General features: G+C 43.4%; 2 protein-coding genes across 3 annotated transcripts in view; one reads left to right on the top strand and one right to left on the bottom strand.

Annotated features, from left to right (window-relative positions):
• Window positions 1-2,616, bottom strand: part of TUT4 (terminal uridylyl transferase 4) — a 33,630-nt gene extending 31,014 nt beyond the window's left edge. For both annotated transcript variants that reach the window (XM_053392438.1, XM_053392437.1), the window contains exon 1: window positions 2,488-2,616. The gene's annotated coding sequence lies outside the window, so the exon portion shown is untranslated. The remainder of the gene's footprint in view (window positions 1-2,487) is intronic.
• A 3,918-nt stretch (window positions 2,617-6,534) lies between these two features.
• Window positions 6,535-15,911, top strand: GPX7 (glutathione peroxidase 7). Its single transcript, XM_053392436.1, has 3 exons — window positions 6,535-6,792; window positions 13,449-13,710; window positions 15,574-15,911. Exons 1-3 carry the CDS (start codon window positions 6,550-6,552, stop codon window positions 15,735-15,737), a joined length of 669 nt encoding a protein of 222 aa, XP_053248411.1. The 5' UTR covers window positions 6,535-6,549; the 3' UTR covers window positions 15,738-15,911.
• Window positions 15,912-17,620: the final 1,709 nt, after the last annotated feature.

Raw genomic sequence — 17,620 nt, 5'->3', positions numbered from 1 at the left:
ACTCTGCGCTCACTGGAGAAACTGGAGTGGAATCTGGTGACAGGAGACAGATAACTCTATCTTGCCATTGTTGATCTTATTCCCTGTGGCTGATAGTCACAATAACTATTAAATATGACATTAACACTCTTGCCTAGCTCAGACGATTTTGATTCTTTCAGTATTTGGAAATACTAAATCATGTGAACTTACTGCAACATGAACTTTAACTTCCTAACAAACATTACCCTGTTCAGGGTTCATTGGCAGCATTCAAGAATCTCCATACAAGACATGTACTGCTTGTAGTCTCGCACATCATAAACTGCACAAACAGCTTCTCAAAATAAGGGTAGTGTATCACACAGCTGTAAACTGGGGTTTTACCCAATTTGCATAAATACTAATGCGCAGAAAGTCTACGTTTGTTACAGAATGACAATCGCCTGCTGTCAGAAAGGCTCTGGTTATGTTTACAGCGTCACAGTAAACCACAGTTAAACCAGGAATGCAGATAGTTTCTGCTTCACTCTCCCTCATGTGAACAGGAGTAACAAAACTTAATTCCTGGCTTGCATCATGTCCAAATGGGATTGTGGTTAGTTCTCCTCCACACAAACCACAATGTAAAGCCAAAATTTGTTCTTGACTTATCAATCATGGTTTATTTGGCACAAAACAAACCATAATTCTCAATTCAGACAAAATGCTAAGCCAAGGAGTTTGGGTTGTTGCCCCAACTCATGGTATTTGTATTATTATTATTATCATCACCATCATCAACACAGTGACTCTACAAGTAAAAGAAGAGTGAAGCAGAATCAATCTCCTTGCTAATATAATATTATTAACTATGGTTTACCATGATGTGTAAACTAGATCATTCTTTTAAAACCTAAAAGATAACTTCTACTATGAACCCAAATTTTGAGACATCATCAGCTAGTATGCTTCTTTCACACTGTAATAATGGAAGAATCTTCCACAATTCTATGCCAGTGATACATGTGAACACCACCATAAAAATATCAGGTGCCCTTTTAAAAATTGATGTTAGCATAAATGAATTTTACATAGTTTTCAGCTCTTTATTGGACTGGCACCTAAAAAGGCTGATAGTGAACCCAAGCAATATCAAATATTTTTCAACCTTCATGTGGTGAAATCTTACATTCAAAAGGTTATTACAATGTCATAATACTTAAGATGATTACATAGAAGAGAAGCAGGACCATTTAACAACAGGCCCAATAAGTATTCTTGTTCTATTTTCGCTCTGCTATGAAACTGACCAATTTCACATTTTACAATGGAACTGAATACATACTCAAATCTGCATATCAATCATGGCTCCTCATAGTGTGCTTTTGAAATGTGCAACAACAGCAAAAGCCGTAAGTTTAATATATGCCTGCTTCTGTTACTGAAGCATGAACCCTTGATTTTCTCCATTTGCAAAATGCAGACAACTAATTAGTTTTTTAACCAGCTGTTGACCAGAGATCACTTTATAGTGGGAAGGTTCCAAGTGAAACTGGTCCAGTGCTAAGGCAGAGAGCCAAAAGCCTTACCCACCATCACTAAATAGCACAATATGCTCTGCTATTTTGTAGTGCAATCGCCTTAAGGTAGAAACCTATTTGTTGTAGTAGTTACTAAGCTCTTTAAAGTGCCCTGTAGGCTGATGGTGCTGCATAATAATTTACAACAGTGATGACACTGACCCCACTATTCACCCATCTGCTTTACTGAGAGGCTCCCAGACACCAGACACTCTAAAACCGGCACTCGGGAGCCCCCCAATTAAAAGCCCCAAGTGCGAAAGGACTATTTTGTGGAGATCTGTGTCAAGCCCCTCCTCGCAGGAAACCCATCAAGTTGTGTTAACAGCTTAGCCCACTGTCAGAAAAGCAGCTCGATTTCCCAAAAACATGCCTCTATAGGCTACGCTCCAACGTCTTTATAGTGCTCCCACGGAACAAACAACACCCCCTCTTAGCCCTCAGAAGTACACGTGCAGGATCAACTTTTTGGTGTGTGTCCCCTCTAAATTATCGAATTAGCCAACCACATCAACACCCCCCCCCGCCCACACAAAAACACACACCAAAACAACTCGCTCAGGGCACAGTCCTCATCCAAGGGCCTCTTTTCCTTAAACTTTCTATTCTTCCCACCCAGACAGGAGAGAAACAAAAGCAGGGAATGGGGAAGTGGGGTCCCAACCAGGACCCTAGCTAGGAGGGCGCCTGGCAGACCCCCACCCACCCAAAAAGAGGTGCTCCGAGAAGACTTTAAAAAGTGGGTGCCGGGGGGGGAGACCGTGGCGGAGGCGAGCGAAGGGCCTTGGTGCAGAGAGCCCCCCTCCCCCCACCCCCAGGAGGGTAGAAGCCAGGAGCGGGCACGGAAGGAGGGCGAAAGAGCGACGCGGGGGGGGGGGGCACGACCCGCTTCCGTCTGCCGCCGCCGCCGCCCTCTCTCTCTCTCTTTCTCGGGGGACTCAAGTACCTGGCTGTCAGCCCAGGGATGTGCCGGCCGCGTCCCCCTCCATGTCCTGCTCCGGCAGTTGGGAGGCCCCGACGCGAGCGCCTCAATCTGGGCCGGCCGCCATGTCAGCCGCGGCGCGCACTGCATTGTGGGGGAGGGGAAAGGAGGCGCGCGCGGCGGGGGGGCGGGGGCGGTGTGAGACAGGGAGGCGGCGGAGGCTGCCTTCTGCCAACCTGTCTTAAGGCAGCGGCAGCCGTTGCTGTTCTGCCCCCACCTTCCCACCTATCCACTGTAACTACAATCCCGGATGAACTCCCTTCTCCTTTGAGGCCTCAAAAATAAGGAGTCTTCACGGTGGAGGCTGAAACTCTTTGGCCGGGCAGCCCTCCGAGCTGCGCGCCGCCTCAGGGCCGTGGTCGGCCGAGAGTTGCTGCCTGCAGGGTTTCATTTGCACCGTGGGCCAGGCTCGGCCCGCTGAAGTCACGGCTGACAGTCCCCTCCACGCAAACATATGAAGTAATAAAATTAAGCCCGGGTTAAAGTCGGTTCTGCTGCCTGTGAGCTTTTGCTGAAAGGAAACCGCGCATGCTAATCATCCAAACATCTTCTCGCGCCAGGACTTTTGCTTTGCCTCCTTGACACAAAACACGGACCTTAGAAACTTGAGGCGTAGAAAGCAAACAAGCAAACACGTAGCTGTGGAACAGATCCTCCTGATGACGCTCACAAGCAGATTCCGAAAAGGGATTAAGCACAGTCCACCTCCATTGCCAACTATCTGCTTAGTTTTTTAAAATCGTGGGTCGAGAGGGCAATGTAGCATCATGCGATAGATGAGAGATTTGTGAGATCAGCATGCTGAGAGTCATTTCATATGGTGCATCCAATCATGAAGGCCACCCAAACTGTTTCCAAGCACCAGTGCTTCTCACAAGGCCTGTAATGTTTGTAACAGCCTGACCGTGCATGTATTTCTTTTGAATTAATATGTGTATGGAGATCCTGGGCTGCTCAGATGATAAGACCCAGATCCTGGCCTCACTGATGTGGTCCAAAGGAAAACAAAGCAATACATTGCATAGCATAGCTGCAGGAGTTGCTGGAAGGAGGCGTACAAGACGCCATCCAACCATCTTAGGACTCTGCTCTGGATTTGTAAACATCACCAGCACTCCATACATCAGCTCCGGTGACCACACATTTGAGGAGATTTTGCCTACCTGGGTTCCACCATAACCAGCAACCTTACAATTGATGCTGAACAAGGGTATTGGCAAGACAGCTACAGTAATGGCTTGCCTCTCCAAAAGGGTGTGGGAGAATGTGATGCTAATGTCCAATACCAATATGAAGGTCTACCAGGCCTGCATGTTGAGCATGCTGCTTTCTGGAAGTGAGCAACTTACAACCACCAGAAGCGATGCCAGGAAGATTTGGGGCATCACATGGCAGAAAAGAATTGCACTCCCGAGTCAGCGATGTCTATGCTGGCTTGGTCATATCCACAGAATAGAAGATGGCAGGATTTCCAAGGATGTGCTCTACAGGGAGTTGGCTTCAGGCACCAGGCCCACTGGCAGATAAGCTCTGCATGACAAAGATGTCTGCAAACATGACATGAATGCTGGAGGAGCACAGAGAGAAGAAACAACATGGTGCATCTGCAGCCACACAGCCAGATGCCTTCATCTGCCACAGCTGCAACAAAACATGTCTCTCTCCACAGCCACAGCAGGCACTGTAACCTTCCTACAGTTTAACTTCACCCCCAAAGGTGCACTCCTCCATTGTTTCCCAACTGCTGAATTCAGTGACACTTAGTCTCCAGCAAGCGAGCACAGAATTGCAGCACTTGTCCTTCTTTCATTGCCAGTCTCCACTCTACACCAGCAGTCTCCAGGATTTTTCAGGACACTTTCAGTGCAATCAGGCCAAGATGCACATTAAAGGCTAACAAATCTTATCTCCTTTCATGCACATGCATGCATATTCTTCTTGTCCTTCCTCCATGGAGATTGGTTGCCTATAGAGGGTTACTCTCCTCTCAATAGCCTGGTTAGATAGACTAGGGCAGACATGGTCAAACTTGGCCCTCCAGCTGTCTTGGGTCTACAATTCCCATTATCCCTGACTACTGGTCCTGTTAGCTAGGGATGATGGGAGTTGTAGTCCCAAAACAGCAGGAGGGCCAAGTTTGGCCATGCCTGGATTAGGCTGAGAGTTAGTGACTTGTCCAAGGCCACCCAAGGAATTTAACAGCTAAATAAGAATTTGAGAGCTAGCACAGGTCACACCTACAGCATTCATTTAAAGCATATACAATACACATCTACAACACATAGTCGTACCCCCCCCAAAAAAAGAATTCTGGGAACTGTAGTTTACGCCTCACAGAGCTGCAATTTCCAGCACCCTTAACTTGAATGTTGGACTTGGAGCAGGAAGATCCTGGTCCAAAACTTCACTTGGCTATGATGAAGCTCATTGACCCACTCACATTCTCAGTTTTACCTACCTTTCAGAATTATTGTGAGGATAAACTGGGGCACAGCTTTCATGCTGTTATGAGTTCCTTGGAAGACAGAGGGATAAAAATGTTATACAGTCATACCTCATGTTACGACCACTTCATGTTATGTTCTTTCAGGTTACGTCCCGCGGCAACCCAGAAGTACCAGAAAGGGTTATGGTACTTCCGGGTTTCGCCATTCACACATGCACAGACGCGCAAAATGACATCACCCCCGCCCCACAAAATTCAGTGCAGTTTTGAAAGCAGTTGTTAAAACCAGTGATTAAAATCAGTTATTTTGAAAGGTTCAGTCTGCCATCTTTATTCAAATAGTGCTCAGTTGTGTCCAAACATAGATGAAAACTTACTTCTTGATCTCAGGAACCATGATGCAGAATTTGGTTACAATATCTTAAAAGAGGTGTCCAAATGCATGGTGAACTTTCCAAAATATATCGTATATTGTTTTTTATTATTGCAAACTGCTTTAGGGGTTGAAAAAATACATATAAGTGCCATATCAATATTGCAATAAATAAATCCTGCATACACATAATTATTCTGCCTGCTTCATTTATAAAACTAAGAGTGGTTTTAGATGTAGATGGAACATGAATGTGGATAGAACAGGAAATCCCAGTGACCCCGGATACAAGGACAGCTTCTGTCCAAGGATCAAATGCTGCTTCCAGACTGTTGCATGCTGAGATTCAATCACTTACTGGCAGGTTCAGGTTACACAATTTAAGCTGATTTGAAGCTCTTGCATAACAAACCCTCTTCCTCTTGGAATCAGACTTTTTGCAAAAAGGGAAGTGGATAGGAAACTTTCCAATTTATTTTTACCTCCTGCTAAATGCAGAAAAGCAATACCCTCAGTCATGGGCATAGCCAGGATTTATTTTAGGAGGTGGCAGGCTTTATGTTGGGGGGGGGCAGAACCAAGTTATCTGCGATGCAATTGGTCAGTTAGTTAGGTATTTTTACTTATTTACTTGATTTAGGGGGGCATCTGCCCCTCCCTGCACCCCCTGGCTACGCCCATGCCCTCGGTGGTGCTAAAGGGCTTCTTCACTGCTGGATGTAGTGGCCTCATGGACCGGAAGCAAGAGACACCTGTGCTTCCGGGTCACCCCAATCATCAGTCATGGTCAAAGCAACTTTCAAATACATATCTCAAACTGGATAATGATGACAGCTTTTTTCTCTAGCTTGGTATTTTATGGTTCACTTAAAATGCATCTTTGATTTATTGGATTTATGTGTAGAGATTGTATCAGTCTTTTATAAAAGGCCAGAAAAATTACTGTACTAGTCTGGAGTTTTTTGGGTTTTTTAGTCTGAAAAGAGACTATTAGCCTTAGAGCCCTTTGCAAAACGAAAAGCGTGAACTGCAAATCTCAAATCAGGCATTTGATAGGCGAGATCACTAATACACTGTTTAGGAGATTCCCTTAAAAAAAAGAGGGAGAGAGAGAGAGAAGATGTGGATTGCTTTTACACGGAAATAGGAAAAACTGTTGCAATTTCTTTTTGCAGCAGGCGACGCTTCTTTCCGGCTGTGCTTTGCGATGGTGGAGGACGTCAGTGCCGGGCTTGTGTGCAGTATGTTAGACCCTGAGGGCAGTGTAGAGCACAAAGCGGATCCCTCCTTCCCCAAAGTTTTTCTTATCCCCTTAGCCATGCTGATCGTCATAGGAGCGTTGCTCTTCTTAGCATTTTCCGCCACCGAACCGAAAGAGGACAGTTTTTACTCCTATAAAGTGGTGAACATCAGGGGCAAGCTAGTTTCCCTGGACAAATACAGAGGCTCGGTAAGTTTGCAAGGAGAGCTGCCTCTGCTGCTGCTGCCCCAGCTAACCAGCGAGTCACATCGGCATGCCTGCATGACGGACGGTGCGGGGGGAGATAATGCATCTTTTAACTGGCCTGACCGGTTTGGGAACGGTCTCGTTTGGGGCGCGTTGCCTGCGGATTGGCGCCCACGGCTCTGCTATAATCTCTATTAAAGCACCAGAGGTTTGCTGCAGTCAGGTCCCTTTTCTGCTTGTTCTTGCATGAGATGTTCCTTCCCCCCACAGCATTCCGCGTATACGTGGCAGGCAGGCAAGACGCCTTTCATTCACTCGGAATCACAGCGCCTACGTTATTTTCTGGCGATGCCACTTGTTGAAGCACCATCATCGGGATCCATGCGGGTTTCCCTCCTCTCTTTTAAAAATAGTTACAGATTGTCATTGCAATATGTTCGCTGCCTTCTTAAGAAAACTTCATTTTGTCATTGGGTGGGAGAAAAAACGGTGGGCGGGAGAGGCCCAGTGCTACAGAGGGATTCAACAGGAAACATCTAATTTGACATTTTATAACCCTGTCAAACTACCGCTGCTCTTTTAAATTTTAACGTTGGTATTATGTGATGCGGAGGATTACTTGAAGAAGAGGCACTTAATTTATCTGTTACAGATATTAAAGATGCTATATATGTTCTTTTTCTAAAGGTCTGAACTAGGTTCTACTCAGAATAAACCCGCTGAAATTAATGACGCTAAGTTAGTGATGCCCATTAATTTAGGTGGGGCTACTCTGAGTATGATACACATTAGATTCAACCCTTAAATTCATATTCTTGAAATGTGCTGCTTAACATAAGCAGTAATGTATATTTGCATATTATTATTTTTTAAAAAACTGCAATGGAAGCTGAAAAGCCTATCTTTTTCTGCAATACTTAACTTTTTTTAAAAAAAACCCTGTTCTAACACTCTCCAAGACAGCAGGCTGTAGTTCAGCCTTTGCCAACCTGGTGCCCTCCAGATGGTTTGAACAACTCCTATCAACCACAGTCAGGCTCTGTTGGCTAGGGATGATGGGAATTGTGGTCCAAAACATCTGAAGAGCACTAGACTAGGTTAGCTAAATCATTTCCTCCAGACTTCCCTCTTTCCCACCTCTGTCTATGCTGAAACAGTTTAGGTGGTCAGAACATATGGCCATCAATGTTCTGACAACTTGAACTATTGTATTTAGGTATAATTCTTCCCTTTTCTGGGTATAAACAACTGGTACTACATACAAATTAATTGCTTTAGTTTCATCCTCACATAGCTATTGCTCCCTATTTTCTTCACCCATACACCCTTGGACATTTCTGAAAGAGCAAAGTGTGAGGTGCTTACAGTGGACACTAGATGGCAAACTTGATTCACAGTAATTATGATATTCTAAGTATAAAGTAAAGGTAAAGTACCCCTGCCCGTATGGGCCAGTCTTGACAGACTCTAGGGTTGTGCACTCATCTCACTCTATAGGCCGGGAGCCAGCGCTGTCCGCAGACACTTCCGGGTCACGTGGCCAGCGTGACAAGCTGCATCTGGCAAGCCAGCGCAGCACACAGAAACGCTGTTTACCTTCCCGCTGGTAAGCGGTCCCTATTTATCTACTTGCACCCGGGGGTGCTTTCGAACTGCTAGGTTGGTAGGCGCTGGGCCCGAGCAACAGGAGCGCACCCCGCCGCGGGGATTCGAACTGCCGACCTGACGATCAGCAAGTCCTAGGCGCTGAGGTTTTACCCACAGCGCCACCCACGTCTAAGTATATCAGCAGATAATTGCTTTTGCTCTTACCTGCTGTCAGAAGCTAGAAAAGGTCCATTACATCCTGAATTTAGGGTGCTTCCAGACGGATTTAATCTTGCATATTGGTTGCTGAGGTATCACAAATTGATTGTTGGTGACAGGTGTTTTTTTAATTACCCGATTTTCCTCTAAATGGGTAATTTTCAATTAAATGGACAAACTAATGCTGGAAATTATGGATACTGCGAAGAATGATCCCACTGGAAACTCCCTCTAACTCCTAGGGCTCTGAGAATCTGAGCTCTAAGGGACAGAATCAATCCATCTCCCAGAGAAAAACTTGGGATTTCCCTTTCTGCCCTGGATGTATATACAATACATTGTTCAGCATAACAAATAAAGACACTGCTAATTTGAACTGGAAATGTATCCTCTAGGGACAGAGTGCTTTGCATAGGACATTGCGTTTCTGCAAAACTCACTCCCACACTTGCATTCAGACACTGCCCACAATGTGTTCAGAAACTATATATCCCTTATCCAACCCCCAACCCAAGGAAGCAAATACACAAGAGAGCTTGTTATAGAAAAAACTATTGAAAATACCTGGCAGGATTTTTTAAATGCAGTGTTGACAAAGTCAGTTCTGTTTGTGGCTCAAGAGTGTTTATGCGTTCACACTGCCCTTACGAGCATGTCCAGACAAAACATTCTCATGCTCCTAGTCCAGCATTGTAGTCGGGCGTACCCAGATCCTAGAAAGCTATGATATATTGTGGCCATCTGGACACAGACTTCACTGACAAGCCTAGAGCCAGTGTGGTGTAGTGGTTTGAGTGTTGGCCTAGGCCCTTGGGAGACCAGGGTTCAAATCCCCACTCACCCATGAAGCTCACAGGGCCAATCACAGTCTCTCAGCCTACCTCACAGAGTTTTATGAGGATAAAACATGGAAGAAGAAAACCATGTAGTACGCTACCTTGAGCTCCTTGGACAAGCATAGGCAAACTCCGACCCTCCAAATGTTTGGGACTACAATTCCCATCATTCCTGACCACTGGTCCTGTCAGCTGGGGTGATGGGAATTGTAGTCCCAAACATCTGGAAGGCTAGAGTTTGCCTATGCCTGTCCTTGGAGGAAAGTTGGGATGTAAATGCCAATAGCAACAACTATAGGCTTCATATTGGCAGGCCATTCCTAACTAACTGTGATGGATGTGGAACCTGTAGCCCTATGGATGTCCCCTCCCATCATCTCCAGCCATTGACTCTATTGATTAGGCTTATGGGAATTGGAGTCCAACATGTGCAGGGCCACAGATTCCCTCCCTCTGCCCTTTGTGAAGAGATGCTCCCAGTCTGGGGATAGCAAAGCTAGGCTGAAAAGCTCTGGAATTTTTAATGAGTTTTAAAAGAGAACAAAGAGGCCTGATATCATGCAGATAAATAAATTGCATCACACTGAGAGTAAAAAGCAGTTATTGCAAAGAAGTCATGGGTCACAACAAGGGCGGCACCGGGTGGGGGGGAAACCAGGGGGCCAATGAAGGAGCAAAGTATCTAGGTGGATCTCTCCAAGAACCTGATATCTGCATACATGGGACTCTCAGGAAGTTTTCAATTCAGCTCTTGTTCAGATCTAGATTTGCTTAGCTTCAGAGATAAAACTACATCTCATTGTAAATAGTACATTTATCAATGTCACATTGGTCGCCTGAACGAGAAAATAAGTGTGTGTGAGAGAGAGACACACACAGAGAATGTTACTTGCGCACATGTGTGCGCACACGCATACACATGAGTCCTGCAACAAGATTTCGCACTGCTGAGTACTCCAGTCCAGTTCATGAATCTTCATCCAATTTTCTATTCTCCCATTCCAATAGTCAGCCATCATTCCATGTCCACTGAGGATACTTTTTGGTCTATTTTAGTTTTTTCTCTCCCCCCTTAAATATATTTTATACTTTGGAAAAATGTGGCAGTTCCCAAGTCTGCTAATGCCTTCCTCTTCAGAACATTGAAAATAGAGGGAAATCTGTGTCATGATGACCTGCACTTCAAAATGTGCAACTACATTACTGCTAATTAACTCATACATTTGTGCCAAGGCCGCCTTAAGTGGGCCTGCTTGGGACTTCATGGCCTCCATAACAACCATGAAACTGTCTCTATTTGTCATTGACCTGATGCATAGAGCAGGGCATGTCTTCAATATACCTCTTTTTTTAAAAAAAATATTTATTAGCTTTTCACACATTATAAAGACACATATCACAACAAAAAACAAAAACATAAACCATGGACACACACAAAACACAAAAAACACCACAAGTATAATTTCAATCACTTATTTTCATAAAACTTATTTTCCCGACCTCCTCATACCTCCCCTTACTGCATTCCAATCCCTAATTAATTTTGATCAACAAATCCCTCCCTAATTTCTAATAAATAATTTTAGCCTTTCTTTTCATATTGCATAATGGTTACAGCATACAACCTCATATTTTCCAAATCCACAACGTCTTAGCATTCAACAATTTTACAATGTTTCTTAAGATAGTCTTTAAATTTCTTCCAATCTTCTTCCGCCGTCTCTTTTCCCTGGTCTCGGATTCTGCCGGTCATCTCTGCCAATCCCATATAGTCTATAACTTTCATCTGCCATTCTTCCACGGTGGGTAGTTCTTCTGTCTTCCAATACTTTGCGATGAGTATTCTTGCTGCTGTTGTAGCATACATAAAAAAGGTCCTGTCCTTCTTTGGCACCATCTGGCCGACCATACCCAGGAGAAAGGCCTCTGGTTTCTTCAGAAAGGTATATTTAAATACCTTTTTTATTTCATTATAAATCTTCTCCCAGGAAGCCTTAATCTTTGGGCACGTCCACCAGAGGTGAAAGAATGTACCTTCATTCTCTTTACATTTCCAACACTTATTGTCAGGCAAGTGGTAAATCTTAGCAAGTTTGACTGGGGTCATGTACCACCTATAAATCATTTTCATAATATTTTCTTTTAAGGCGTTGCACGCCGTGAACTTTATACCGGTGGTCCACAACCGTTCCCAGTCTTCAAACATAATGTTATGACCAATGTCTTGTGCCCACTTAATCATGGCTGATTTAACTGTTTCATCCTGTGTATTCCATTTCAGCAGCAAGTTATACATTTTTGACAAATTCTTAGTTTTGGACTCTAGCAATTCTGTCTCCAGTTTTGATTTTTCCACCTGGAAGCCATTTTTCCTGTCTGACTTAAAGACCTCCATTATTTGATAATAATGAAGCCAGTCACGCACTTTGTCTTTTAATTTCTCATAACTCTGCAGTTTCCATTTGTCCCCCTCTTGTTCCACAATTTCCCAATATTTCGGCCATTTCCACCCCAGTCTTCAATATACCTCTTGCCCAGGAGATGAAAGAGATAGGTCTGGAAAAGGAGGGCTGGAGAAATTCCGTTGTCCTTCTCAGACCATTTCCTGGTGAGGTTTGGTCCCAGGGCAGGAGTACTCTCCTACAGGGGTAGGGACCCATTAGAATGGTCTGCCCCCAGAGATGTATGGAATCCATGGAATTTCTGAATGCTCTATGGGGAATTTTCTGCAGATAGGGCTGGGGTTCTAGTTGTTGCTGTAGTCTAACAATATGTATCAGGCAGTCAACAAAATCATTACAGTGGTACCTCGGGTTACATACGCTACAGGTTACATACGCTTCAGGTTACAGACTCCGCTAATCCAGAAATAGTGCTTCAGGTTAAGAACTTTGCTTCAGGATGAGACCAGAAATCATGCTCCGGCGGCGTGGCAGTAGCAGGAGGCCCCATTAGCTAAAGTGGTACCTCAGGTTAAGAACAGTTTCAGGTTAAGTACGGACCTCCGGAACGAATTAAGTACTTAACCTGAGGTACCACTGTACTGAGTGACCTCTCTGGGGTTGTAGTAGATGGCTCAGTGAAGATGTTGACCCAGTGTGCAGTAGCTGTGGAAAAGGCAAACTCTCTGCTGGGGATCGTTAGGAAAGAAATTAAAAATAAACTGCTGGTGTAGTAATGCTGTTCTATAAATCTATGGTGCAACAGCGTTTGGAATACTGTGTTCAGTTCTGGCCACCTCACCTTAAAAAGGATATCGTAGAGTTTGAAAAGGTTCAGAAAAGGACAAGCAAAATGACCAAGGAAATAGAGTGAGCCCCCTGTGAAGAAAGCTTGCAGCATTTTGGAGTTTTTAGTTTAAAAAAAAGGAAAGCAAGAAATGGCATGACAGAGGTTTATCTCCCTCTCTCATAACACTAGAATTCGTGGACATCGAATGAAGTGGAATGTTGTAGGACAAACAAACAAAAAAGCACTTCTTTATGCAGCACGTAATCAGACTATGAAATTCGTTCCTACAAGAGGTAGCCATAGCCACCAACTCTGATGGCTTTAAAAGAGGATTAAAGAAATTCATGGAGGCCAAGGCCAGGTTATGTGAAGCACCTACCTGTTCACTGAGATCTGCAGAGGCTCTCCTGCTGAAATCAATATTGCAGCAATCTGGGAGAGGGCCTTATCTGTTGTGGCACCCAGCTTATGGAATCACCTCCCCTCTGAAGCAAAGCAAGCATCAACAGGGATGAGTTTTCAATGCCTGCCGAAGGTTCATTTGTTTACCTGGGCATTATCTGGTCATTGATGCCAAGTCTGTAGCTGGGTCTGGCTTACTGTGGGCATTGTTGCAAATATTGGTTGCTGTATTTTAATGTTTGAATTTTAGTGAGGATGTATTTATAGTGCTATGAATTGCCCTGGGTTTTTTAAAATGCAGGGATCTATATCTATCATCGGTCTAGCTAGCTATCTAATAAATGAACGAAATAATATGTCTCCTCATTGTTATTTTCCCTTTAGGTAGCCTTAGTTGTCAATGTTGCAAGTGAGTGTGGCTATACAGACAGCCACTACAAAGCCCTTCAACAGCTGCAGAGAGAACTTGGCTCATATCATTTTAACGTGCTGGCATTCCCTTGTAATCAATTTGGACTTCAAGAACCAGGCACCAACAAAGAAATTGAGAGTTTTGCCAGGAAAACATATGGAGTCACCTTTCCCATGTTCAGCAAGATAGCAGTCAAGGGCACCGGGGCAAATCCAGCCTTCAAATATTTAATTGGTGAGTACAGCAGGCATTCTAAAGCGGCTGACATTGAATCTGCTTTGCCCCCAAAGTCGTAGATGATTTATGATAGCAAGCGGTGCCATTTCAGATGGGGGGGGGAGCGGCAGGGAGGTTGGCAATATTCAGCAAGGTGTAAGGGCCAGTTCTTCAATTCAGTCAAGGTTAAATGGTGAAAAGGCAGTCTCTTTCTAGAGCATCTGTTGTGATTATGTTCTATCTTCTTTTTTCTATCTCCCAGGAACTCAACAGGAATGACAGGAATTCAGTTGAGGTTTAATTGCCTTGTCCTTCAAATCAAAGTAGTACAAAAACATTCAAATCATAGATGTGTGTTCCTGGAAAAGTGTAGATGGCCTCCTCTACAGGTTCCACTTAAACTTTTCCAGATATCGTTTGTGCAGTCTTTTGAATGTAAGCAACAGTTGGAGCTTATGCCTCCTGGACTGTGTCCGGATGAACAACTGTTTATTGAACATTTATCCTGATTTATTTACAGGGAGGTTAGACAACATTGCATCCCACACTTTCCCCATCACTTTCCTTATTGCAAAAAAGTCCAATCATTTGGGGAAGTGGATTTACTGCACAGGACTTCCCAATCAACTATAAGTGAGCAACCTGAATTGGTTGGTATGTGACTGAATCTCACCCAAGAATAGCGACAGTCTGAAAGCGCCCCTACAAAAATGAGAGTTATAAGATGAGGAAACTCATCCTGCCTCTAGCCTTCTACCAGAAGCAGAATGACTGAAAGGAGCCCTTGTAAGAATTGCTAAGTGATCTCTTCAGCTCAACAGAAAGCAGGATGAGAGAAACCCAGAGATTCCCTAGAAGAAGGCTGATAGCTTGTACCCAGAGAAAGGGTTTGCATGCTCCAGCTCCTGATTATTCGCAGAAGCAGTAAATGAAAATAAAGTTTTGGGCATTAAGGATAAAAATACTAAACCTCAGCATTGTGTCCCACAACGTTTTCTCTGGGGGAAAGCAGCAATACAAGAGGAAGGGTGGATAAGCCCTTATAGCAGATCAACACCATACATTTAATACATATCCATGATTTCCCTCAAATAATCCTGGGAACTATTGTTTGTTAAAGATGTTGGATCATGTGTGTTGGAAGCCATGTGATTTAAATCACATGCTCACAGGGGCAAGACAGTTTGATCACATTACACTGATCTTGGCTCAACTGCACTGGCTGCCAATTAGTTTCCAGGGCTAATTAAAAGTGCTGGTTTTGACCTAGAAAGCCTTAAATGGCTCACAACCACAATACCTTAAGGACCGCCTCTCGCCATATAAAACTACCTGGACCCTGAAATCATATTTTGGAGCCCTTCTTCATGTGCCTCCTCCACGAGAAGTCCAGGGGGTGGCAACACAAGATAGGGCCTTTTTTGCAGCAGCTCCCCATTTGTGGAATGCTCTCTCTAGGGAGGTTCAGCTGGCACCTTGATTATATACCATCAGCTGCCAGGCGAAGACATTCCTCTATAACCATGCCTTTGGCTGATTGACACGATGCCCTTTTAAATGTGTTTGTGGACAAGGGGATTATTGATTTGTTTTCATTCTTATTTTTATTATGTATTTTGTGTTTTTTACATATATAGTAATTTTATGTTGTGAACTGCCCTGTGACCTACGGGTATAGAGCAGTATACAAATTTAATAAATAATAATAAGAAAGTAGATTGGATGTTCTTTAAACGTGTGGTGTGCCCATAGTTTTTCCAAAGATTTTGCTTAGCCTACATTTTTATTTTGCTTAACTTCTGCATTGATTTTGACAATCAAATCCATCATTAGTATCTTGAATAATAATCAAATTATATGTCATTTCCCCTTCCTATGTAGATTCCACTGGTGAGGAGCCAACCTGGAATTTCTGGAAATACCTTGTAGATCCAAATGGGAAAACGGTCAAGGCTTGGGACTCTACTGTCACTATTGAGGAAATAAAACCTCACATCACTGAACTTGTGAGGAATATCATCCTGAAGAAAAAAGATGAACTGTGATTACACCCATACCCACACCCACACACCCCACTAATTCTTGAACCTCTGATTATAATTTGGACCACTATTTTCACTCTTCTCATTCCTAAAAGAAAATGTAATTTTAAAAAATGGTCAATATGAATTCCATCAACATGAGTTATCTCCATCCTCCAAGTACAATACTGTATTTTATTTTTTGGTCTTGCATTCAATCCATTATTCAACCCAGAAGGAACTGGTTCTCTTCTCAGGGGAAACACACCAAAGGTCTGGGGTTTATTTCCCATTTCAAGTCACTTATTGATTGTGGTGAGGTGAAGAACCAATTAGGATCTCTCTGTAGGCAAATAACCTCAGCACTCTAGGATTTCCTAGAGAAATATTACTAATAGCTACTCTAACATGAACTTGTTCATCAAGGGCATTTATGAAATGCAACCCAAAACAGGTATAATAGATCTTAACCTGCATGTGGTTTTAAGATGCAGTTTTTATGCTGGGAAACAAGAGCACATTGACACTATCTGTATCTGCACTCACACCAGTCACATTCATTTATCCCTGAGAATGCATACACTAGGATGGATCTAAGAATCCTGTGACTGTAGTTCTATTCAATGAAAATGAGATTTTTCCTGCCAATTATTATTATTATTATTTTAAAAACCTGTTTGAGAGGATTGTCGGAACCGCTCAAACAGAATGGAAGAGAGTATTGGGGGGCTATAGTTGGGGGACAAGAATCCTGTTAGCAGGAGCCCCTATTGGACCAAAGTCCCTTTTGTGAATGGAAGGAAACATTTGGACCCATTAATCCCAAACTGTTGCATTCCTGTGTTCTGTCTGTTGTCATTCAGCATTTTGCATGTGCTGATTTATTGTGATTGTTTAAAAATAATAATAATAAGCAACTTCCTTTCAATTGCCGCAAAGTCCTCTTAGGTGTGAACTGAAATGTAGCATTGTTAGAGCAGAGGTGTGGTTGGTGATGTTCTTGATGGCATGTGTTTTTGGTTTCCTACCTTTCTGGCCCTCTCAAGTTCCAGAGGCATCTACCCTTAAAAAAATCATTACTGAAACTGACAAAAGATTTCAATCATCTTTGCAGCTTGCCTTGAGAAGCCTGGTGAAACAGAAACTTTGCAGATGTTGGGAAAAGCTTTCTCAGCTGTGCACATCTACATCTGAGAACAACTTAAGGCTTTCACCCCACTTACACAGGGAGTCTTAGAAAGGGTTGTGAGTTTCACCAAGTTTCTCCAGATTCAGCATGGGATGGGTAGGTGCCACTGAAAGAGCTGCCTTCCCCTTCACATAGAACACGTAACCAACCTGGTGGCATCTGAATGTTGAGGCCTACAGTTTGCCTCATCCCTCACCATTAGTCATGCTAGCTGTGACTGATGGGAATTGAAGTTCACAACATCTGGAGGCCTCCAAGTTGGCTTCCCATGGGATAGAAACTAGGTAATGCTCAAACAGTGAATTAGAGTTCACATAGGGCTTTAAAAATATTTTTGTTGTTGTTTGGAAGCATCCACAGATTTTCTTCAGTTGTAATCCATGGTGTTGGAATTAAGTGACTTGACTCAGAAATGGAAGTACATATGTCAGTTTATAACCACTGGTGAAAGGAATGGAGAATTTTTGTTGACTGAACCAGAATAAAAGGAGATTCCTACATCATTTTAACAGATGTTTGCAAACTTCCATACATTACACACAGTTTGCTTGAATGTGATCTATTAGAATCTTAAAAGAATCAAGCACCTTGAAGAGAGAAACCAAGTTTTTTCATAATAGCTTGGCCCATAATAACTTGTTGCCTAGTACCAGAGTTGAAAGTGACCTTTATTCATTGATCCTGCTGATTAATACTTTGGACACTCCTCCGTTACTCC

Source organism: Podarcis raffonei, chromosome 6 (genome assembly GCF_027172205.1).
Source record: "Podarcis raffonei isolate rPodRaf1 chromosome 6, rPodRaf1.pri, whole genome shotgun sequence".
In the NCBI taxonomy this organism is placed as follows: Eukaryota; Metazoa; Chordata; class Lepidosauria; order Squamata; family Lacertidae; genus Podarcis; species Podarcis raffonei.
The sequence above is the reverse complement of the archived record's forward strand: the minus strand, read 5'-3'. Positions and strand labels throughout refer to the sequence as shown.